The sequence below is a fragment of the Lygodium microphyllum genome, chromosome 4 (assembly GCF_053477565.2).
Source record: "Lygodium microphyllum isolate KBCC chromosome 4, Lygodium_microphyllum_v1.1.10, whole genome shotgun sequence".
Lineage (NCBI taxonomy): Eukaryota > Viridiplantae > Streptophyta > Polypodiopsida > Schizaeales > Lygodiaceae > Lygodium > Lygodium microphyllum.
The window spans coordinates 8,323,015-8,347,594 of record NC_141138.1 but is presented as its reverse complement, the minus strand read 5'-3'; the positions used below and the strand labels follow the sequence as shown (position 1 = coordinate 8,347,594).

At 44.3% G+C, this 24,580-nt stretch overlaps 1 protein-coding gene across 1 annotated transcript in view; it reads right to left on the bottom strand.

Moving 5' to 3' along the window:
* LOC148036777 (histidine kinase CKI1-like) overlaps positions 1–23,159 on the bottom strand; it is a 35,725-nt gene extending 12,566 nt beyond the window's left edge. Inside the window, exons 1-6 of the mRNA XM_087675662.1 lie at positions 21,157–23,159; positions 20,696–20,926; positions 19,807–20,583; positions 19,276–19,651; positions 18,501–19,093; positions 16,840–18,393 (exon numbers count right to left, since the gene is read on the bottom strand). Coding sequence (XP_087531788.1) covers positions 16,840–18,393; positions 18,501–19,093; positions 19,276–19,651; positions 19,807–20,583; positions 20,696–20,926; positions 21,157–21,501 — 3,876 coding nt within the window. The 5' untranslated portion in view covers positions 21,502–23,159. The remainder of the gene's footprint in view (positions 1–16,839; positions 18,394–18,500; positions 19,094–19,275; positions 19,652–19,806; positions 20,584–20,695; positions 20,927–21,156) is intronic.
* Positions 23,160–24,580: the final 1,421 nt, after the last annotated feature.

Below are 24,580 nucleotides of genomic sequence, written 5' to 3'. Positions count from 1 at the left end.
TGAGCTCTAACTAGGAGCCAATCCCAACAACAAGTTTTCAATCTATTAGTCTTTGGTCGATGCCTAAGGAAAAACTACTTTCCAGGTGTGTGGAACGTATAGATGAGGCCCAACTACCCCCGCCCCCCCCCCACACCCACCACACCATCTCACACTTACTTCTCTCTAGTACTAGAGAGTCGTGAGGGATGGCATGCATGATGCATCACCAACACTAGCAAGCTAGAAAGATGGCCCACACAACCAATGCCAAGGCTCCATGGCTAGAGCCTAAACCTAAACCTAAAGATGATGAAAATCATCCATGGAGTCATTACCCTTCGATGTTGTCTACTTCTCCTTTTACAATGCTAATAATGTTTTGTGGTCCTTCTACAGATGTCCCTTCTTGCAAGTTGCCACAATAATAGCAACTAGGTTTCTTCTTTCGAAGATCAACCCTCTCTCAAGCTCAAACATCTAGAGCACTGTTAGGGCTTGGATTCTGTCATCTATTTAGTACTATTTCATACCTTAGTACTTGTATGCATTTAGGTTTATGGGATTAGCATGTGTAAAGTGACTTTAGCTTTCATATGATGTTTCACCTAAAAGTTAGGGCGCAGGTAAAAAACGTCAAGCAGTTGTATTCGAGCAGTGGTTGTATGATCAAGAATGAAATATGATGGGAGACAACGCCCTGAGATGGCTGTTGATGTTTGATCCTATTATCCTTTGGTTGTTCCTTGAGTATTAATGCTGTCTACTTCAAGTTATTTCATCAGGAATGGTCGTGATGACAGTAAACTATGTGATATCTTTCTAGATAGCACTTCTGCATTCGTGAATATGATATGTGTTTCATGTTTCAGTATCTTTCATGAATATTATATGCGTATAATGGCTGTAAATTTGTTTAAGAAGTTTCCTATAGTGTTACAGTTATTGCGACAGGCCGGTGTGTCCTGTGTTTCTGTTGTGGTCTTGAGAGGCCAAAAACAAGCACCTAGAGAAAACATCCTCATCAAAACCCGAATCCAAACACAAGTCTCCAATCACTCATAGACGAGTAAACAATATTTGTATGTTGGTTACAGTCCGCTCCATCAAGAGATGGTGATTGTTTGATACCGTCTCCTCGTCAGTCCACTCCTTCGAGAGACAGTGGCTGCTCGACTCCTTCCTCTTCTTCAGCTTCTCGGTCCGCTCCATTGAGAAGCAACGACTGTTGCCCACCCATTGCTCAATCTGAGCCCCACCCTTCACCCTTACCTACTCAAGTTTGAGAGGCCACCTCTAGGAGTTCTTCACCACCCTAGATACCTTCTTCGGCACGACTAGTGGCACTTCCTTCATCCTCAAACACTTTGGAGTCCGTGATCCATGAGTTTTTGGATTCCCTATCTGAGGGGGGTTCAGAGGGGAATGTTATTTCTTTGCCCTCAAAGGGGGCATCTACTTCTTCTTCGACTTCAGCTGGGGCCCCTCCACCTCCCACCTCAGAGGGGAAACCTACTCCACAAGAAGTTCTTCACCCATCCTCTACTTTCTTGGGGTGGCTGTCTTCGACCAGTCATCTCTTCTATTGATACCAAGGATCTTCAGGTACCACCTAGATCGAGACCTCGAAGGTTCAGCCACGACTTGGTGATGAGGCCTTCGTATTCCTTCCAGCATGGATGCACGGAGCTAGTGGCTTCTCTCCCGAGGTTGAGTTTCAGGTTTTCCAATTCACTCTGTCTACTGTTCTTTACACTATAGGTTCCCTTCCAGTGGAAATCTTGGATCTTAGGGATCCTCTACTTCTTCGTCCTCCTCTTCTCTTCTTGCCTTGGTCACTTGGTCAGCATGGAGCCCCCTCCTGAGATTGAGTACGAGCATATCCTTATGGTTCTCGGCACCACACAAAGTCCGACATTCCTCCTCTGCATTGCATGTTTTCATCATCTTAGTACTAGGACGCTTGGGCAAGTGAACAATTTTCCCACGAGGGACACTGTCCAAGTGGCACCTACTGCATGAGCATTCTTCAGCATGTAGCATTCCATCTCCACCTCACTTGTTTCCCTTTTTGGGTCTGAGAGGGGGTGTTGAGAAACCCTTTACCCGCAGTTTGCATTTTTGCGTTTCTGCGTTTTGCATTTAGGGTTTGCAGCCCCAAAAAGAGACACCATCCTAGACTGACTACATCTATTTATAGGCCACTCTCTCATCCATTCCTCACGGCTGATTTATTCAGTCCGTCACCTCTTCTCTCCCGCCTCTCCACTATCCTCACACCCCTTTAGGAGGACATTGTGGTTCGTGGTTCGTGGCACTGTCTTCATCATCTTCCTTGTGCTACGACACCCTTGTTCCATTGTATCACATTCACTCCATGATTCAGAACTTCATCATTCCATTCATCAAAGTTTCTTCTCTTTTCTCTTCTCTTCTCCATGTTTGCCAAGTTCACTCCGTGTTCCTCCCCACAAACCCTATTGTCTCGCTAGTACGTCATCTTTTGACAACAACTACCATGTCAGTATTGGGTGCAGTGATGGAAGGGTAAGAATCTGCTATGTTTGACTACACTAACACAAGAAAGAGACAGACAGAGAGAGAGAGAGAGAGAGAGAGAGAGCACTCTGAAAAAAAAAGAACATTGCAAAAGAACCTAGAATATAGATACTTGGGAAATAGAATCCATAACAAGACAAGATAGTACAAAAACAATAGTAAGTCACCATCTATGTGGGCATTGACACTAGCTCCCTATCTCCACCAGAACCTACAAGTAGGGTGTATGCTAAATAGGATCACTGGAGGAGAAAGCACCTAGCTAAAGATAAGACAAGATAATGAACAAGTCAGTCAGCAAAACATACACCAGCTGAAAAATTCAAACAGTCAAAAACAAGTGGCTATAAACTGGCACCAAAAATATAGGTGATCACATCCTATCTGGAAGAAATGTGCCCAACCCACTAGAACATTCACAAACTTCCTCTCATGAACTAACAATATCCACTAACATAGAGGTCTTACATGTTTGAAACTTGGGCTTCCATCTCTGTAATATTTCCACTTGAAATATTAAGCCGACTTTAAAACCCACACATCTTGCGCAAAAGTAGTACAAAATGATCTCCCACGTCGATTAATGTCGGTGGCTAAGTATTCCCTCCGCGCTCAATGTTAAGCTCCGACTCTGTGTCGTGCAAAAGAGGCTGGGGCTTAAAGACCGCAAGCCACACGAGAAACACCCCTTACATAAAGGCAAATGGATAAAAGATTAAGGTAGCGCAATTTTTTTTATTAATTACCCCTCCCCTCAACCGATGCATGGCAGGGGGAGAGGGAGTGTGTGGAGAAGTAAGTTAAGTGGAGAGAGGAAGGAGTGTGGTGTGGGGATGCATGAGGGAGGGAATGCATGAAAGCCCTCCACGTGTGTGGAGCTCCCTCCCCCTCCAAGGCTATATAACCTCCCCCTTAAGCTTGGGGGGAGGCACGAAGGGAGAGAGAAGGAGACAAAGGCTGCCGTGCTGTCTGAGGAGCGCCGCCACCACACGCCACCCGTTGCAGCCGCGGCACTGCCGCCCACGATCATCCTCATCATCGTCCACCTGGCCGTCGTCCTCTCTCCAATCATTACCCCCCCCCCCCCTCCACGCTTTCTGTAAGAAGCAGAAGCTTCTAAGGATAAGGCTTCCATAAGCCTTGTGCACACAGCCTTTTCCCCGGTCTTTTAAAAACCCACATCTGTAAAGGGAATTCCTGCGCAAGGGGAAAGTAGGCAAATTTTGAGGCTGTTTTGCCAAAGCTTGGAGGAAGTTCAGAAATCGCATAGAGACAAGGACAAACCGCGGAGTCCAAATTCCACAACATCAACGATGGCTCCAAAACAAAAGATGCAAGACGCACGCACGGAAGTCTCCAACCCGAGCATACGCATGGACATCCCTACGAGCCCTCAAGCCCAAGTTCTTAAAAGAATGAATCCGCATTAAAGCAATGCATTAGGCACGTTAAATTTCATGGGAAGAATGCATTTACGCATGTTTCTAATTCACGTAGTCTAGTTAAAATACATTTGGAAAATTATCTCCTTGAACGATTTACAAGGGTTAGTGCATGTCATGCAAATTGGATTTTGCTTGCATTTCCAAGTTGAAATTCCTAAGCACATATTGCTCAGGTTTAAAAGATGAAATTGTTTAAATGCATCTTTGATTGACCGCGGAAAAGAAAAGCGCATAAGGCATTTAGGTAGTAATTTTCTACTTGTAGATTCGAATGACATAATCGTTGTCGATGTTGTCCAAGTAGTTGCATTGCACGGAAATGAAACCATGGACTTGCATGTTGCATGCGAAGATGCTTGTAGTTTAAGATGGATTAAGTGCCGTAGAATGAATTAAGTCAACAATAATCTTATGATATTCGCCATGCATAAACTTCATCTATCAAAGTTGTATCTAGAAAAGGTTGCATATCATATGAAAGCCTAAAATTCAATTGCATTAAACGAAAGGTTTTAGGCAAAGTTCTTAGTGTAAATCTAAGTAGGTTTTATGCGGCTTAACCCCAAATTGTCAATCATTATGATTCTAGCAAGAAAAAGAAATGGTCAATTGTAAACCCTATAGTTGCATTGAAGGAAAAGTCTATGATTTGCACACTTACATGGAACGTTGCACCTTGAATCTATTTATTTGCATCTCTTAGGAAAAGTATTTGCATCTCTTTTGAGCAAAGATCATTCTTGTCGCAAGACAATTAGATCGTTTTAGGTAGATCATTTGTAATATTATAACCCTCAAGGGATTCGTAAAAGCTTAACTAGATGGTACGATGAACACTTCAAAGTGCTAGGTAGGGTTTAGCACGCTGAAAATTCTGCCTAGTATAGCACTTGGGATGCCAAGTCAATACTTTTGATCCCCAAAGGTCCTACCCACATTCACGGAATGTTGGGTTAATTGGACACCCATGCAATAACGATCTAGGGTTTTACCCTAAGGATCAATCGACCTAATACTAAACTTGCGACTGAGTTTAGAATCCCTAGGGCCAAGCATGGTAACCTAGTAAGGTTAGGGATTGGGTTGGGTAAGAAGACACCCCAAACCCTACATCTTGACTAAACATACTTCTTGACCAAGGAACGTCATTGATGGGAGATTGATCCCACAAGTTTAGATATGACTCCTATGCAACAAGTTGCAACGTCGCATGGCCTTGTGTTTAAGTCACAAGATGGATTTGCCACTCCGTAGAACAAGGTTGGCAAGTTCTAGTAAAGGTCTAACTTGCAAGAGGATGAGTAATACTGCTGCTGAGTTGCCAAGTTAGGGTAACGAGCATTTGACAAACCAAGTTAGGGCGACGAGAATTGCCCAGGATTTACTATCTTAATTTAAGGAACCTAAGGTGTTTGGGTTAACAGGGTATAACCCTAACCCAAGGGTACAAGGATACACAAACAACGAAACCCTTGGGAATCTTACCAAGTCGCAATTTTATCCCGGATTGAATGCTGGATGCATTCGGAGAGAAGAATTCACACCTTAGCAGTTGGCCAAATAAACGACCACTAGATTGATTGTGTTTGTACAGTTAGAAGCACTGTTTGTATTGCTTGCTCAAGGAACTAAGAATGGAAAGATAATTAATGCTTCAAGTTGAAGGCCTGGAGGGAGAGGCAGCATCAGTTACCCCCGACTGTCTGCCTGACCCTAACCAAGGGGGTTGTTAGCTGCGCCGGGAAGTGGACACCAAACACGCGAGAGGTCTCTCTGTTGGACGCTACTTGGAGTAGGAGGACGCTTGGGTGCCAGAGGGGGCTCTGGCCGTAAATCCCTTGCCTTCCGGGCCTTGCACAAGAGGCCAACGTGGCTCGGGATTGGATCTCGAGGCCCGCATTCTAGTCTACGGGTGGAAACTTGGATTAGTAATCCATGAGAATTGCTGGATTGCCTTCGGGCGGATTATGGATTAGCCTACGGGCTAGATTATATGATGTATTCCAAAGATAAATAAGATCAATTGTTGTAAAGGAACTTGCTGTCAAGATTGTGAGAGAGAAGGAAGGAGTCTCACTTGTAGCTTTCTTGCTTGCACAATGGGGGAATACACACAAGGGTGGAGGTTGAAAACAGTTTTCCTCTTCTTAGTTGTGTAAGCCAAAAGAACTCTCATACAAAGAAATAGAAGAACCCTATATATGGGTCTCAAACCAAACTCAACTAGCTAAGGTGGCATACTAACTGAGCCACGAACTAGAGTAGATAAGGATAGCTGTCATGTAGCTATTATTCATGGGCGGTGTACCAACCGCATCTACAACTGACAAGTCGGTGACATAAATGCACAACGGTCACCCTGGCATATCACGAGTGGAGCTCGATATCTCAACACTTGCTTGACATTGTTTTTCTATGTCAGTGTTAAGATTACGTGAAGGAACCGGTGACTAATTGAATAATTAAGGAAGCTGTTTTATGCGTGTCCAACTAAATGTGGTAGGTAATTAGACAACTAAAGCAACCTCGAGGAAAGTGCGGTGGATGTGGCTATGGGTCCGTCCTACGGATGGGTGGTCCCGGTTGGCCGAGAACTTTTCTCAAAGGAAATGAACGGAATGGAACTATGCCTTATAGGCAGAGAGGTCAAGCTTTGCATCCCTCTCGTTTCCCATTCTCCTTGAACCAAGTGCAACATGAATCCGCTTCGACCCTAACGTTTCTGCGTAAAGTAGTTCGCCTGGGTTCGACGCTAGCTGCCGTTCTAGGAATTTGACCACTAGGAAAGCCCCGATTCAAGTTAGTCCTAAGTGGGAACGGCCGGAATGCTTCCGCTTCGTGGGAGACTCGAGAGGACCTAGATCGCAAACCCCGTGACATTCCGTGGGTATGCTGGGCGGCGCTTTCTAGACTCTCTTCTCGATAGGCTGCTAAGACGTGTCCTGTAAGTGAACACGTGGACACGTTGCATCTCCTCACCGTCCAATGCCCCCATCCATGGCCCAACCATCTTGGGATATGCACCTGTGTGTAGATTCACTAGAATTGATAATGCCTTCCACTACTTGTACATAATATTCTCAAAGTCTCCTTTGCTTCATTGTTTGTAAAATGATCATGACCTTGGGTTTTCCTAATACATTCTACAACACTCTCTCTTTGCACTTCCCAGATCCTCATTATGATTCAATATCTGGGATCTACTATATACATGAGTACAAAATTAATTCATTTCATCTTATGTAAAAATGCCCATAACCTTGGAGCTTTTGTTGTCCTGCATCACAATCGGTACAAAGCCTTCAATAACCGTTTACACCTTGTGTTGTTCCTTGCTTAGGTGCATCCAAAGAATAATTATGAATACTTTGCAACAAATCAGCAAAGCATCTAATCAACTGCAAATGCATAACATGCATCCATACTTGGATTCAAATCCTGATTGAGCCTCGAGCATTCACAAGAACAATAAACTGCAAAGGAGGCATGTCAGCCACTGGTAACTTAAATGCAATAGTTGTTAGCAGCCTAGTCGGCTCATGTGTGAGTCTAGGCTATGCCTGATATTACTAGGTAATTTAGGCATTTTATAGTGGTCATATGAGTGATTATTTAGGCATTTATTGCTGGCTGACCACCTACCATATTTGGCATATTTTGGGCCTATTTATTCAGTGGCTCCTCCTCTCATCCAATTATCATCATTCTTCAAGTGGTCTTGTTGTTGGAGAGAGGAACTACTGCCAGTGCCCAGGCCCCACACAGCCAGTGACTCATTGTTATACACGTCATTCTCGTGTTTCATATATGGATTCCATTTCCTGAGCACATCTCTTAGTTCTCTTCTTGTGCAATGTTCTTTTGATCTTTTGTTCTTTTTCTTCTATCTTGTGTTCAACAGTTTATGTGAGCACTTGTCTATGCTTCCATTGCTACACTACTTCTAACATGGTATCAGATTGCAAGATCTAGATTCTTGCTATGATTTTTCTGCTTATTACACGTCTTTTTTTCCTTGAGTTTTTCAGACTAGCAACCTGTGTTTTCAGCCTGCGCCTGGATTTCAGCCTGCAATCATTAGTTTGCTGGATTCAATGCTCCACCAGCCTGCATTTTTTATTCCTACCCCTAACCGTGGCTGTTTTGTACATGCCGTTTATGCTGTTTTTGGTAGTTTTTGACTAGTTCTTCTTCATTTTGCAGCAATTGGCTTTCATTTTTTGTCAGATTTTTAGTTACACTACATGTGAACTCTCATTTTGTGAAGTCTTTGCTGTTGGTCTGGCTGTATTCCCTCTCTGTATACCCTCTATCCTCTATGTTCTCTTCTTCTCCTCTCTGTATACCCTCTATCCTCTATGTTCTCTTCTTCTCCTCTCTAGATGGCTCCTCCATGCACTTCTACAGATGATAACTTACATGGACTTAACTATCTTACATGGAGTGTTGTGATGAAAGCTTGGTTTGTGCAGAAGTAGATTTGGTACATTGTATATGGAGCTATTTCTCAACCTCAGCGTCCCTTTTCTCTTCCCGATGGTTTTGATGAGGGCAACCATGAGGAAGCTATGCTTACATGGGATTTGGACAATGCACGTGTATTCTGCACTACTTCGGTGTATTTCTAAAGAAGTTCTATCGGCGCTTATCTCCTATAGGACATCACTAGAAATATGGTCAAAGCTTCAAATGTTGTACGAGGCACCTTTCCCCATGCGTACTGTGACCCTTTATGGATAGCTTCAACAGATAAAGTTTGAGTCCAAGGACACCATTCAGTCATTTTTGCTCCACGTTATACAAGTACAGGACCAGCTTCGACATATGCAATCTTCCCTAACAGAGGCACATCTAGTAGGCATAGTACTCTACAAGCTCCCCTCGGAGTTTGATAGAGTGGCGAATGCTTTGAGGGTGCACACATTCTCTACACCTGTGAGCTTTACATATATGTCCATGCTGCTTGAGCATGAGACATCTTTGCATTTATAGAGGAGACTCTCATCTCATTATGGCGGTTCCAGTGAGGCCTTTACAACTTCAGAGAGGGGTGACAGGAAGAAGAAGTCGAAGGCCCAGTGTTATCACTCTGGTAAGCAGAGCCACTTGCGAACGGACTACAAGGAGTTAGCAACCTCATGGAAAAAGACGGAGAAGCAAAAGCAGCTGGATGTGCAAACTATTGAGAAACCCTTAACCCTTCACCCGCAGTTTGCGTTTTTACGTTTTGCATTTAGGGTTTCCAACCCCAAAAAGGGGCGCCATCCTAGACTGACTATGATTATTTGTAGACCACTCTCTCATTCATTCCTCACGGCTGATTCATTCAATCCGTCACCTCTTCTCTCCAACCTCTCCACTACCCTCACACCCCTTCGGGAGAACACTGCGGTTCGTCATTCGTGGTTGTCTTCATCATCTTCCTTGTGCTACGGCACTCTTGGTCCCTTGTATCACATTCACTCCATGATTCAGGTCTTCATTCCATTCATCAGAGTTTCTTCTCTCTTCTCTTCTCTTCTCCATGTTTGCCAAGTTCACTCCGTATTCCTCCCCCCAAACCCTACTATCTCACTGGTACGTCATCTTTTGACATGGTATCAGAGCTGGATTTGGTCACCTAACAGCGAAGATCCTCCACTCCACTGAAGGCAAAGGCCAGTGGCTGGTTCGGCATCCACTTCTCTTCTTCTTCCACTGCATCATAATCTCGTTTTTGCAAATCAGATGTTTCAACTTGCAGATTTCAGATGTTTCAGATCTCTAATATAGATATATTCCCAACATTCTCACTATCATCCTTATCCTTAGCAAAAACTAAATACGCTGAAAGATGATTTTTCATTACTTTAGAAATAGCAGCTGCAGATACAACAAGGACAGATTCCCCTTTCAACTTTACATCAAGTGTGAGTATCTTTCCCTTATGTTGAATAGTGATCTCTTTTGCATATGAATCAATCACTGCATGCATACAATGGCACCATGGCATACCAAGCAACATATCACAACCCTCAAGTGGAGCAATGTAAAACTCTTCGTTGTCCACATATCCCTGTATGTGCAACCGAAGCTTTTCAATGAGTGGTGTGATACGTTCTGCAGGACCCTTACATGCCATTCCAACTTCCCCCATGGCTCCCATCTCATCCTCTTTGATGCCTAGACGGGCTGCCACGTCAGTAGAGATGAAGTTGGCTCGTGCATCATTATCAAAAAATATCAATGCATGCTGATCCCTAATTTTGCCCCATGCGCTACACAACTCAGTAGCATCATCATTGGGCTGATCACTAACAACATCGAGCACCAATCCCACTGATGTTTTGGGTCTTTTACCCTTAGGATCTCCCTGATTTTCTGATTTTGCAGCTTGCTGCCTATTGGGATGCAATATGACCCTCTTGCTCACAAATAAAGCATTTATTTGCAGCCATCAATTCCCTACATTGTGCCAATGTTTTCGAGCCCTTTCTTTGCTATTTTGGCCTATTTTCAAGCTGGTTTTCAGATATGCCCCTTTTCTCAACATTAAACAACTTTTTATTCGGTTTCTCCCCGCGCTCTTAGAAGCCCGAATCCTTTCCACGCAGCAAAGCATCGGCTGTAGCAGCAGTCTCTATGAGCTGAGACATGCTAGACACGGTGGATTTTATGCAAAAATCCCTGATTCCTTTGGGCAACCCACATACATATTTTTCCACTTGCTCACTAAGGGATACGGCACGATAAGAAGTGAGGGGCAGCAATGCATCCCAAAACTTCTTATTGTATTGCTCTAAATTCTTGCATTCCTTAGCATCAAGCTTGTTCCAAGCTGTCATGATGTCCACCTCAAAGGTACTCAAGCTTGTTCCAAGCTGTCATGATGTCCACCTCAAAGGTACTAGTCAACCAATTCGATACAAACATTTGCTTGAATTGTACCCATGTTGATGGTACTCTACCTTGCATCAAGAGCATGGACCACCACTGCAATGCATTCCCCTTCAAGAAAGTGGTTGCCTTTCGAATCTTAGAGGATTCGGTGAAGTTTCCCCCTGAATAGGCTGCATCAAACTGCTGAATGAAGGTCAAAGCTTTCAGCCTATCTTGTGCACCACTGAAGGACTCAAACTTCACTGCTTTTCCACCCTCATCATAGTCTTTTGCTTCCCCTTTGGGAGTCAAGTTGTCATACACTGACTGCTACAAAAAGGGCGCATTTGCTGTATTTACATCATGACCAAGCCCAAATGAAGCATTTGGATGACCAGCAATCATTCCTTGAGCCCCATAAGCATTCGGGGGTGCAGATGCATTGCCAAACATTCCACTTTGTAACCCAGGCATCAAGCCAATGCTACCATACATAGGGTTTTGTACATTTCCAGCCATACCCGAAAACAATGGGCCTTGCACACCATGCATTGGCTGCTGCATACCATAGGGATTTGTGCCATGCATTCCTGTATGCGGCCCTTGGCCAACCATTGCATGAAAAATCGTGCTACCACCAAAGTATCCTGGCTGCCCCATCATAGTATGCATGCCCGGCTGCCCAAAATCCATTGGATTGGCACTTCCATAATGGCCTTGCATTTGCATTCCTTGCCCCATAGGTACCAACTGTTTAGCTTCATTGGCCGCTTTAGGAGCTTCAAGTGAAGGATTTGGCACTACCTTCGGTGCATCTTGCTGTCTCGAAGGTGTAGAAGTTGACTTCTTCTTCTTGCCCTTGCTGTCCTTCTTCGGAGCATTCAAAAATTGGGTAAACTGAGGATCCTTTGCTAATTCAACAAAGAGATTTGATGCTGTCCTCATCCGATTCTTGAACTAGTCATCAAATTCCTCTTCACTTTGCTGGTCATCTACCTCATGATGGCTTGAAGGCCCTGCATCTTGCCCAACAACAACATTTTCAGCTTGTTATCCATCATGAGAGCCTTGTCCAAGATTAGGCATTGCATTTCCTTCATTCCCATGAGAATGTCCATACTGAGAGGCATCATCATTGCTTGATTCCATCTCACTATATGAAGACATGTTGCTGTGATTTCTCAGCTAAGCACAAAAATCAGCACTAGCAGAAAGCCTTGGCTTGCAATCAGGTGCCTTGGGCTCACTAAATCAAGAGATTGAGTGATTATCTCGGCAATGGAACCATGAAACCAGCCTTCCTTCTTGGATAGGGTGGTTTAACCTGATTAAGCACTTAATTACAGAAATTAGCAAATGAACATAAACTGAAATGCTCACTTTACCTTCATAAACTTGGACAGTGGACACCTTGTTGGCCCCAAAACTGGCGCCTCTTTCGGTATTTCTTTAATTTCAATTGCTGATGGATAAATAACAAGCCGAGATTTCACAATCTCCTTGGCTGATTCAAAAGGCCCTTGCTATTCCAAAAATCAGCAAAGCATTCAGGCAAATTGCCCCTTGATTTTCACCCAGGACTTGCTCTAATGGAACCCCAACTGGTCAAATGTTGCCCCAAATTCACAATAGATGGGCTGGCATCTGAAATCCTCACAATTCCACGAATTTCCGGTGCTGATTTCAGTGTACAATGCCTTTGACCGATGGCACGGGTCCCAAGGTGACTGCTAAACCCTAATTACTGCTGTAATTTAGGGTTTATAGCAGTAAACTCTCTGCTGTCCACCAAATTTGGCTATACTCTGCTACCCATGGCTGAAAATTGCTGAGAATACTTGAGCATAGACTGGAGGAGAAGAGAGAATGTTGTAGAAAGAGAGAAAATCAGCTGAAATGTATCTTCTGATTCGTAGCTCTGATGACAAATCTGATGGCACCAACAACTTCAAAGGGGGGGTAAAACACCAGACGAGCCCTCCTCTCCTGCCGCCGCCTCTCTTGAGGCAGAAGAGAAACCTACTGCCCCCTGTCTTGTCACAGCGCGCGATCAATCGTCGTCCTCTCTCAGAGCCAAATCTGATCACCTCCTCTCTCTCCACCAAGCTCTGAATGGCTACCATGCAGCTTCCACCACCCTCCAACAGCCTTCTCCCTAGTTGCATGAGAAAGTTTTGCCAAGTGGCAGCCTTCCTAATGCATTTTCAGTCATTAAATTAATTTTTCAGAATTAATTAATTCTGAAAATTAATTTCAGCCCTTTTGACCCTGCCCAAAATTAAACATGCCCATCTGGAATGAAATTGTCTAGGCCATTTGCAACTTGGAGCGGTTCCCAACCTCTGTTGACCCTTAGACTAGCATTAATTAATTAATTAATGCTAGTCCCTGGTGTCACCACCGCTGACACTTAATGGCCAAACAATTGTCCTAGGGTCCAACCTGGCACCAACTGACCACCAAAACCCAGTTGGCATAACTTAACACAACTTTTGCCTTTAACACCCACTGCATCCTCAGGGTTCCTTGGCACGTTCCCATGAAATAACTGCCATGTGCATCACATGTGCTAAACAACCTTGCACATTTGATTAGTAACTTAATCAAATGTTACTAGCAAGATTAAAGCATCTCAAAATTTCACTTCCCCATGACAGTTACCCTAACCTTAACTGTGTTATTTTATCAGTTTATGCTTTGTTGTACGGTTCCTGTTTATGTTTCTATGTTAGGGTATTTCCAGCACTTCCACTTCCCTCCCACCCCTTGAAGCGGACATTGCGGTTTGTGCTTCACACTGCCCTCACACCCCTTGAGGCAGACATTGCGGTTCGTGGTTCATAGTGGTTGACCTCTTCCTTCTTTAGCAAGGCACACTGGTATCCATGGCTTCTTTACCAACAGATGACCAAACTACTGGGTACTCCTACTATGGCATCACTGAACACATCACCGATACTTGCCAACTTCGACCTTTGCTCCCCACCCCCCTAGAGTATATGCGTCTTCCACCAGGCACTTCTTGTGCCACCTCTCCTTTCTAGGCCACAGAGATCGTTCTACATCGGCTATCAGAGTACTCTGCTCAAGGCAATAAGATGCATCCAATGTGCACTAAGTCCTTTCGAGCACATGGAGGATCGATTGGCACTACGACCTCCTGGGGATCGTGGCAATGCCAGCAGTTGTCTTGTCCCACTTATTTTCCAGTACAATGGCTTCCATGACCTATGGATCTGCAGTCCCTTCCATCAAGAGATAGTGATTATTTGATAGCGTCTCCTCGTCAGTCTGCTCCTTCGAGAGATAGTGGCTGGACTCCTTCCTCTTCTTCGGCTACCCAATCTACCCCACTGAGAGACAATGACTGTTGCCTACCTCTTGCTCATTCTGAGCCCCACCCTTCCCCACCCTCGACTACTCAAGTTTGAGAGGCTACCTCTGGGAGCTCTTCGGCACCCCAAATACCTTCTTCGGCACGACCGGCAACACTTCCTTCATCATCAAACATTTTGGAATCCGTGATCCATGAGTTTTTGGATTCCCTATCTACTTTAGAGGGGGATTCTGAGGGGAATGTTATTTCTTTGCCCTCAGAGGGGACATCTACTTCTTCGACTTCAATAGGGGCCCCTCCACCTCCCACCTTAGGGGGGAAACCTACTCCACATAAAGCTCTTCACCCATCCTCTACTTTCTTGGGGTGGCTGTCTTCGACCAATCATCTCTTCTACTGATACCCAGGATCTTCAAGTACCACCTGGATTGGGACCTCGGAGGTTCAGCCGCGACTTGGTGACGAGGCCTTCATATTCCTTCCAACATGGATGCACGGAGCTAGTGGCTTCTCTCCCGAGGTTGAGTTTCGGGTTCTCCAGTTCACTCTATCTACTATTCTTTACTGTCGATTCCCTTTTGGGTGGAAATCTTGAATCTTAGGGATCCTCTACCTCCTATGCATTGCATGATTTCATCACCTTTGTACTAGGGCACTTGGGCAAGTGAACAATTTCCCCACGAGGGACATTGTCCAAGTGGCACCTGCTGCATGAGCATTCTTCAACATGTAGCATTGCATCTCCACCTCACTCTTCTCTTGTTCCCCTTTTTGGGCCTGAGAGAGGATGTTGAGAAACCCTTCACCCGCAGTTTTGCGTTTTTGTGTTTCTGCATTTTGCGTTTAGGGTTTGCAGCTCCAAAAAGGAGCACCATCCTAGACTGACTATGCATATTTATAGGCCATTCTCTCATTCATTCCTCACGGCTGATTCATTCAATCCGTCGCCTCTTCTCTCCAGCCTCTCCACTACCCTCACACCCCTTCAGGAGAACATTGCGGTTCATGGTTTGTGGCTGTCTTCATCATCTTCCTTGTGCTACAGCACCCTTGGTCCCTTGTATCACATTCACTCCATGATTCAGGTCTTCATCAGAGTTTCTTCTCTCTTCTCTTCTCTTCTCCATGTTTGCCGAGTTCACTGCGTGTTCCTCCCTGCAAACCCTACTATCTCGCTGGTACGTCATCTTTTGACACAGACTACTCCCACATGTCATCCTCTTCATCAGACTCCGACTCTGATCCTCCGGCCAAAGAGAAGTCCATGGCACGGACGGGATCCACTTTTTCAAACTGCAAGAAGGGCTTGATTGCCCCTTCCTCAGCTGCTTTCTTGTCCAAGTGATACGGTCATCCCTCAAGACTCTCCAGTGCCAGAGAGGGAGTACAAGAGGAAGGTGAGAGAGGCAACCATACCTCATCTATACAAGTATACAGGTGTACAGGTTCCAGAGAGGGACGTTCTTGATGCATTGACCAAAGTCTCGCAATTCAAATCCTGGAGTTGGGATTGACATCCAAGTTGATGTTGGGCTGTCTATTTAACTAACAACAGGCTTGGCTCCTAGTCTTAAGCTCACATGAGGGGAAACTTTGGTGGTCTTGGCCAAAGGTAGGGAATCCATGGTCAGTGGTCATATATATTCAGAGGCATTTTTGGCATGATAGTCTTGTATGCTATTGCGAGACATTGTTGACCAACACAGAGATCTATTATATCTCTTTTCTATTTTCAGGAGTTGTATGATCGACATTGACCTCACATTCTCTCCGAGGCACTTTGGTGGTGGCTTGATCTCCCACTACTTGGGTATCCATGGTTCTACTCAGGTGGTTCTTTGTTGTATATGATTCTCATTGTACCATTGTATTGTATCAGATCACCCATGATCTGAGAGAGGGTGTTAGCAGTCTAGTCAGCTCATGTATGAGTTTGGGCTATGCCTAATATTACTAGGTAAGTTAGGCATTTTATAGTGGTCATATGAGTTATTATTTAGGCATTTATTGCTGGTTGACCAGCTGCCATATTTGGCATAATTTGGGCCTATTTATTCAGTGGCTCCTCCTCTGCTGATTTAGTGGTCTTCCTGTTGTTTGGAGAGAGGAGCCAGAGCCAGTGCCAGTGCCCACACAGCTAGTGACTCACTATTGTACACGTCATTCTCGTGTTTGGTATATGGATTCCATTCATTTCCCAAGCACATCTTTGAGTTCTCTTCTTTTGCAATGTTCTCTTGATCTTTTGTTCTTTTTCTTCTGTCTTGTGTTCAGCAGTTTATTTCAGCACTTGTCTATGCTTCCATTGCTGCACCACTTCAAATAGTAGCACTTCACAGGGCAGCCATGATGCATTAAAATATAAATATACCAGTCTTGCCCCTACTCTAAAACAGAAAATATGCTTCTACCATGCAGATGTAAGGGCACAACAATATTTACTAGCAACCTAAATAGCTAAAAATGAATGAATGGTGAGAGGTAGAAATGCAGCACACAAGCGCAACTTGAGAAAGCAGACTGTGTTTGAGCTTTGATTAGCATGCATCAAATTACAATATTCACAAAAGCAGCAACAGCAAACAGCACACTGATTGATGTGTTTAAGATTATAAAACCAAACTTGTAATTAGTTGCCTATCATATCATAACAGAGAATACCTCACAATCCATCAAAACTAGGTCAAACGGCTGGTTCTTCTTTGTTTCATGTTCTTCATTTGCCAAACGTCCACCTCCCATAGGGGAAGAGACCTTATTCTTGTACAAGTTTTCCAGAACCAATCTAACCGCTTCTGCCCCATTGTCAACACACACTACAGTGGCCCCAAGTCTAATCAGGTGTGTCTTAGTTAAGCGCTGAAGTATGGGATTGTCCTCTGCCACAAGTATGTGCATTGCAGACAAGGCATTTTGATGATCCCTGGATGCAAGGCTAGTTCTACCCCTTGCAGATGAAACATGTTGAGAAGGCATTTGCACTGGCAGCTGCTCCTCTCTTGGCAAAGGTGAGAGTCCTACAGGTAAACAAACATCCTGGGCATGTCGGTTCAAGTTATCTTGCTGTTGATCTACATGTTTTTGTAAAGTCCCCCTGCCAAAGGCAAAGCTGGATCCAGCAGTTTCAGTCTGATGAGCGCTGGTATTCATTTCTACAACTAAACTAGATGGTGGATTTCTCTCTTCCTGGAAAGTGTTCATGCAGGAAAGGGAAGTGTACAGTGAGTTTGCTGTACCCAGATCTATCTTTTCACGAGATCTAGAAGTCATATGTGGAGCTTCACCTTGACATGATTCCTGCACCCTATTGCCAGCTAATTCTTGCAATAAGGACCAAACATGTTGTAAGCGAGAAGCATACAAAGGTTTTTGCAAGACAAGATGGCACACACTAGTCCTCCTCCTCAAATACTTAATATCACTACTGGGCGTATTTGCATTCACCAGCCAGACAACCTTGAAGATTACTGGCTGATCCGCATTCAACAAAGTATCCTCCAAATCAGAACACACCGTATTCAACGAGACTGTCACCATTGTCACATCTACAACCAAAAGAAGACGTGCTTGAGCTCCATACAAGAGTAACCTTTGAGCAGAATGCAGATGTGCTGCAGACCTGCTATCACATGTGGATGCCCTTTGCAAAGATGCATCAGTACTGCATCTGGCTCTAGAGAACCCATTTGCAGCCCATTCATCTGCCCATGCTTCATGCATGTGACCTTCCGGAGACATCAAGTCAAACCTTTCGGACATGCTAAAACTTTCTGAAAATATCTCTTGTTTGATAATCTGAACGGCGGAAATAAATTCATCCCAGTTGCCAATGGTCCACACTTGTAAGCCCCTCTTTTCCATCCATTTTTTCACTATCCTTTTACCTGCTTGTCCCCGCATCACAAGTAGTACATGGACACTCTCAACGATAGAAGGTGTATTTAACCCCGTTCCTTCGGAACCTCTTGCAAATAAAGATTCTCTGTTATAGTCTAGCTGCCAGCCAGCAGGAACTGTCATACTGCTGACACCAAAAGTTGTCTGTAAAGAACCTGTCTCTTGCAGACTGATGTGTTGTGCCTGCTGGGCTGATCCAATTCCATTCTTGGAAGCCTGTTTTCCACGTTTGAAGACCAGATTAAAGTGAAAACGAGTTCCAGGTTCACCAGGTTCATCTTTGTCAATGATACGGATGTCCCCTCCCATCAACTGAACCTACACAGCGAAGAAACCATTGCAAGTTTTATAAACACTTGAAAGATCCTAGAAAATACACCAGAAACATTAGCACCATCGAGACAAGAAGACTGCCTCAAGCTTACCAGTGATCTCACAATCCCAAGGCCAAGGCCTGTTCCATCATAACTCCGTGGTCCAGATGACTCAACCTGTACAAAGTTCTCAAAAACAGACTTCCACCGTTCTTTTGGTATACCCCTTCCAGTATCATCCACCTCAAATTCTATTTGCACATAATCCCCATTTTCATCCTTTCTTAACAGTCCCTCAATCAACTTGCGCAATTCTTTCTCCCTGGAAGGTGACCTCAAGAGTTGATTTAAGGGCCAAGACAAGAACCTTCCTCGGTATGTTACCCGTGGCCTGGCAGTGGCAGTGTCTAGTGGCTTCACTAAGGCACGCAAGACGACATGACCTTCATTGGTAAACTTGACACCATTACTGAGAAGGTTAGCCATGATCTGCTTAACACGTCCTACATCTCCTATAACCCAAGAGCCCTTTTCTACAGAGCCATCTGCAAGGTCTAAAGCAACCTCTACCCCTTTCTTAAGACCCACCACTGAGAATGTATCAACAACTTCTTCAAGGGCACTCACTAAATCAAAGTTTGACTCTTGTAGCACCAACTTCCCAGCCTCAATTTTACTCATGTCCAGGATTGTGTTTAATATCCCTGGAAAAGCACAGGAAGCTGTCACCCAAAAAAGATCAAGGAGCAGAAAAGAATTGAAACAAAAAAGCTCTGTGAAATTGAGCTAACCGGAAATAAACAAAACAATAAGAAGATTCAATAAACAGGCAGCGGCACAGGGGAAAGAAACAGATTGTCTCCACACATAAGTAGTTTCAACTCACCAAGCAGATTAGTAGCACAGGATTTCATTTGCAGCAAGTTGGACTCCAGCTCAGAACGTTCAGATGCATCAGGCAGACTGAGATCAATAAGACCAAGAATTGCTGCTAGCGGAGTGCGAAGATCATGACTCATATTTGCAAAGACGAGGCTTTTGTGGCTGCTTTTCTTCTCTGCTTTCTTTGTCTCCTCTAGCTGCTGAATCAATGCTGCCCTTAGCCGCATTTCATTGCTAACCCCTTTGGTCAAAACTACAATAAAAAAACACCCAACCAGCCCCATGCACGTAGCCAAAGCTACAAGAACCACCAAGGTTGTATGATTTCTTTTTTCTGTCAGACCCCATATGCTTTCATAAGGGATGATTATGCAACACACCTGCAAAAACAGCAGATAATCAGTTCATGCACCTTTTATCGGTCCTATGTATTGAATCAACCAAGTTACCACACCAAACAGGAGAGTAAAACATGAAGTCAAGCTCACATAGGCATTCTTGCCAGGACTGAGATCTGGTAGAAGAACAGGCATACCAAAGTTGCTCCTTCTAAATGAAGAGGTGCCATATTGATTAAGTATCTGTTCCCCTGAACTTCAATTTCAGTTGTCTTAGAGGTCTCATTTTGGACAGCTAAAATATAAGGCATGGATGGCATCAAAAATTCTGCTGCAGCAGCTACAAGTACATTGTTTGACTCTATTGCAAGAGGCGGCGATTGACGGGCATTGCTATGCATGGGAATGCCACCTCCCGTCTGAGCAACCAATTGGCCATTCACAGTTGCAACAAAGGCAGCACCACCTTCAATATCAAGCTCATCGAGAATGTTTCCCAAAGATACCCCTACCGAAACTGTGCCAATTGGAGACTTCGAATGGATGTGCTGGACAGGAGAAAGAAATGAGAATGAAAGCTCTTTTGATCCAACCAGAGACAAATCCCAGCTAGCAGCGAGATGTTGACCCATCAGTGAGCTTTTCACCGGCTCCAGATCCCAATAGGGAATAGGAGTCAATGAAGTAGTGCTGCCACTGGTCGGTAATCCTGACTGCTCATCCACATTTTGACGATACCATTTGTACCAGGGGCGCGTTAGTGATATATTTTCACCATGATACCAAGGGCGCGCTTCCACTTGTGAAATGTTACTGAGACTGGAATCTGGGTAAAGATATGATTCATTTGCATAAAGACAAAACAAGCCTGATGAATCTGCTCCATATGACAGAAACATGCCATCTTGTGCAAGAAATGAGACACCTGCTTTCTTTGTAAGAACTGAAAAAACCAGAAAGAGAGCAGGCCCAACCTGGAAGAAGACATAAGAAAGCTCACCAAGGTGAAGCAACAGGGTGCAATGATTACAATTGATTGGATTCTCAAAAGTCAAGCATGACCCAAACATCAAACTGCAATGAAACCTGGTCTTGTAGCTCTGCAAAAGAAGAGAATTCGCCCGAGCCTAAAACTGTTGCCAAGGAGACCGACGAAACACTTATTCCTTGAAGCAGGGATGCTACTAGAAATTCAGTCCGAAGCAGCAATTCATGACGGAATCGGGCACCTACAGCTCGTACAGAGTATTGCACATTGGTGGATGTGAACACCCAGGTAAGGACTGTCATTAAGATTAGTAAAACCGCCAGCAGACCCTGAGAGTGAAAAATAACAGCATACTATATGATTTCAGCACTGTAATAGAAGGTCTTCCAGTTTTTGTGCACACAATTGTTTAGTTTACTCTCACAATAAGCAGTACTTCTATACCAGTGAAAAGCTTTTTGAATCAATTATAACCTAAAGCTAAGAGTTATGGTACTCTTATCCTGTTTTATAGAGGTTTAGAAAGCCAATCATGCGTCTGTATCAATGTAGAACATACCGTCAGTGCCAATCTAGATGTTAAGAGTGGGTTCCAGATGATTCCACATAGAGAGTAACTGGAGGCCTTGCTTTTGATCTCACAGCAGTCATGCATGCCTTCATCCTCTTCACTGACTTTATCCTCAGATGGCCTGTCCGTGTCTGTTGCTGCAGACGAACCAAGTCTCTGTGGTATGTCCAACACCGTGTCATTTTCCCTTAGCAGCGTACTATCATAACCAAAGATGGTATCTGCCACAGGTACTCTAGTTGGAGGCAAAGACGCAAATGGAGCTGTGCAACAGCATGAAGAGGAAGGTGAAAGGATGCTCTCTTCCTCAACGACAGGCATAGTTGAAATCATGATCACAGGATAAAAAGCTCTCGGGGCTCACCCTCTTGCAGTGAGCAACTAAACTAGATTGGATAAGATTGGGAGAGTTGACACACAGCGTTGATAGAGGCCATCCTCATGTATATACAAGATAGGCATGGCTGCACAATCCCACTGGCCCCTGGAGGAGAGAAGGAACTCCCAGCAGCACATGCTGGACCATACAGAACTGGCTTGAGCTAGCCAGCATCCTCTGACTTGAGATCCAGATTCCCAATTGTGAATGCCCAAGCTGAAGTGAAAGTGATTGTGGGAACCGTGTCCTCTGTCCAGCTTCAACAAGTGGATTGGGGCTGTTCATAGACTTACATCCACAGATGCGAGGAACCATGCCTGTTGCTGTTCGGGTCCTGTTGGCTGTTTACTGGCGTGCATTGTTGAGGTCCAACAACAGATTGCCATTTGTGTAGAGCCTGATAATCACCTAATTTGAAGAACTGAGCTGCTGTGGCAGCAAGTGCAGCTACAGCAGCAATCGGACAAGCATGGCTGTTGCAACAGGGCTAGTACATAGCTGTTACAGACTCTTCCATTAGTGGACCAGGAAGAACAAGCTGTCTAAAGCCAGTAGAAACCGTCCTTCTTCTCCTTGTTAATAATAGATAGCAAATACTTGTTGTTGTTGTTGTTGATGTCTCCTCGAGCAGCCTACCCATTCTCGGAACTGATCAATATTGGGTTTTGGTACAAAATTCAAAAAAACCGATTTTAAAAAATCTGAGGAAGCTCAAACTACAAGACAGTATACACGATTGCACTTCCAAATAATGCCCATTGCCCAATCAGAATTTGCCCACTTAAAAACCCTTCAAGGTATTGAGAAAGCTGACATTGACTTGACACTTGCCACTGAATTAACAACGGTTGAACAGGGAGAACCAGCCGCCCCAGATACCGAAACACGAGAAAAGGGAGAATGTTGTCTTATGTCTAGTATCTCTACTCGAAGAGAAGGAAAAAGCAGGTAAAATGCCTTTCATTTAACAGACACCAGTGGTCAGAAGGAGGAGGAGGAGGAGGAGCAAGAAGAAGAAGAAGAAGAAGAAGCAGGTGAAATGATAAAAAGATGAAAGGTGTTTTGTTTTCTTTGGTTGCTGGAAAGAGCTCCCGAGAGAGGAGGCCCAGTGCTTGAGATCACGAACAGTATTCTCATTTCTCCATGTCGTTTGTTTTGTTGTTGCAGTTTTGTTTCTGCATTGATGTACGGCTACTCGCAGATGTTTCGGGCATTAATGGTGTCCTTTCTTGGCCGTTGGACACATTGAGACGAGAGAGAGAGAGAGAGAGAGAGTGTGTGTGTGTGTGTGTGTGTTTGTGTGTGTGTGTGTGTGAGCCTTGATGAGTGAGTGACCTTTCACTTCCTCCCCCGTCCAGACCAGCGGACCGGGACATGGATGGCGGATGGAGTCCAGCAGGGCAAATTCACAGCACGCGGAGTCGATCGCAATCAACAACGCAATCATTGCTTTCCGTTTTTCGCCTTAGCAAACTTAAAGCTCCTCGCGAGGCGCAACTGTCCTTTCCTTAATCCCTGTGCTCTCTCATTGTGACGTAAGATGTGGCAGTGATATATGCGGCCATCTGTGCGTGGAGTCTGGACTTCCCATCTGCATTGAAACCTTGACACTCGCTTCTTGTGAATTCTGTATATCAGTATTCATGAATGATGGCATCCATATATCCTTAGCATTCCAAAGACGATATTCGTAAAGCTCACATTTTACCAGCCAGCGCCAACCAAAACCTGTTCCCACCACCTGGATGGATGGGAACAGGCATTGCATGTGTGATAGAGTTAATAATATACTAGGCACTCCGTACCTAGACCTGCCGCGGCGCTCGCGTCCGGTCGGGGGCGGGTGCTGGACGCGTGGCACCCGCCCCCACGTTCTCCTTTTCTTTTTGTGGGGGAGGTGGGGGGCTGCCACGTGGCACCCATCCCCCACCTCTCCTTAACTAATAGTATAGATAAATATTTTTTCAACAACATCGAAGGCTATGTTACTGACCAAAACGTCCTTCTCAACCCATTAAAGCTTCTACTAGCTGCGAATTTTTAGAGGCCATACTCCCACCCATGGCCAAAAAAATTTGGGAGCTGGGATTCAATCCGAACTTGGCCCCGGTGGAGCCAAGTCCCCAATTGGTTGGGCAAATACATGGGTGGCTCCAAAATGGGAAATCTTTGGGTGAAAGATTGGTTTTATTCCCATCAATAAATAATGCCACAAGGCACGGCAATCACATTGCCAAAAAGCAAAAGCTTTCATTCTATGTTGCAATCATGCTCTAGGAATAATGGCATTGTTAAGTGAAATAAGTCCTTGCACAATACACCACAGAAAAATGTTCGTTGAAATTGACGCCTTGTAATTAATGCACAAGTGTATAAACCTAACCCTATGTGCAATCGAGGTGCTAGGCATGCTTGCACTTGAAGCAATATACACAACTCCTCAACCTCATCAAGTGCACTCGCCACAAACTCGATATAGTCCTTTTCCTTCACAACAAAGCATGCTAGCATTAACAACTCATTACATGCAACATTATTATGACCTTCAAACAAAATTTGAGTGGTTATCTTCAATAGAAACTTTCTCAACTACTAATTGAGTGGGTACCTTACCTAGCAACCCTAGCTTTCACTCCAGATTGCATCTTTGTTTAAGAGATTGCAATATGCCCCACAAATCTCATCACATTAAGATAAGTAGTGAGAAAAAAGGTAATCATAGTTGTGGTGATGGTTTGGAGCAGTTAGGGATACTAGCTACATGCTTACTTCATCTCTTAATATCCAAGTGTCATCATCTCTCCTACTCTCTCACTATTCCCTAAGGGGAGGTTTTGGCTAAAAAGGGTTCTTGTGAGAAATTCAATAAGAAAGTGATTACCACCTAAAAACATTTTACTCTTATAAGGAAATTGTGAGCTACATTATTACTAATCAAATAATTGTGGCCTACAAAATTGGGAGTAACTTTGAAAGTGATAGCCATGCCACATCCATCTTTTCAGGCCACCAAAATTAAGGTTTTTCAAAATT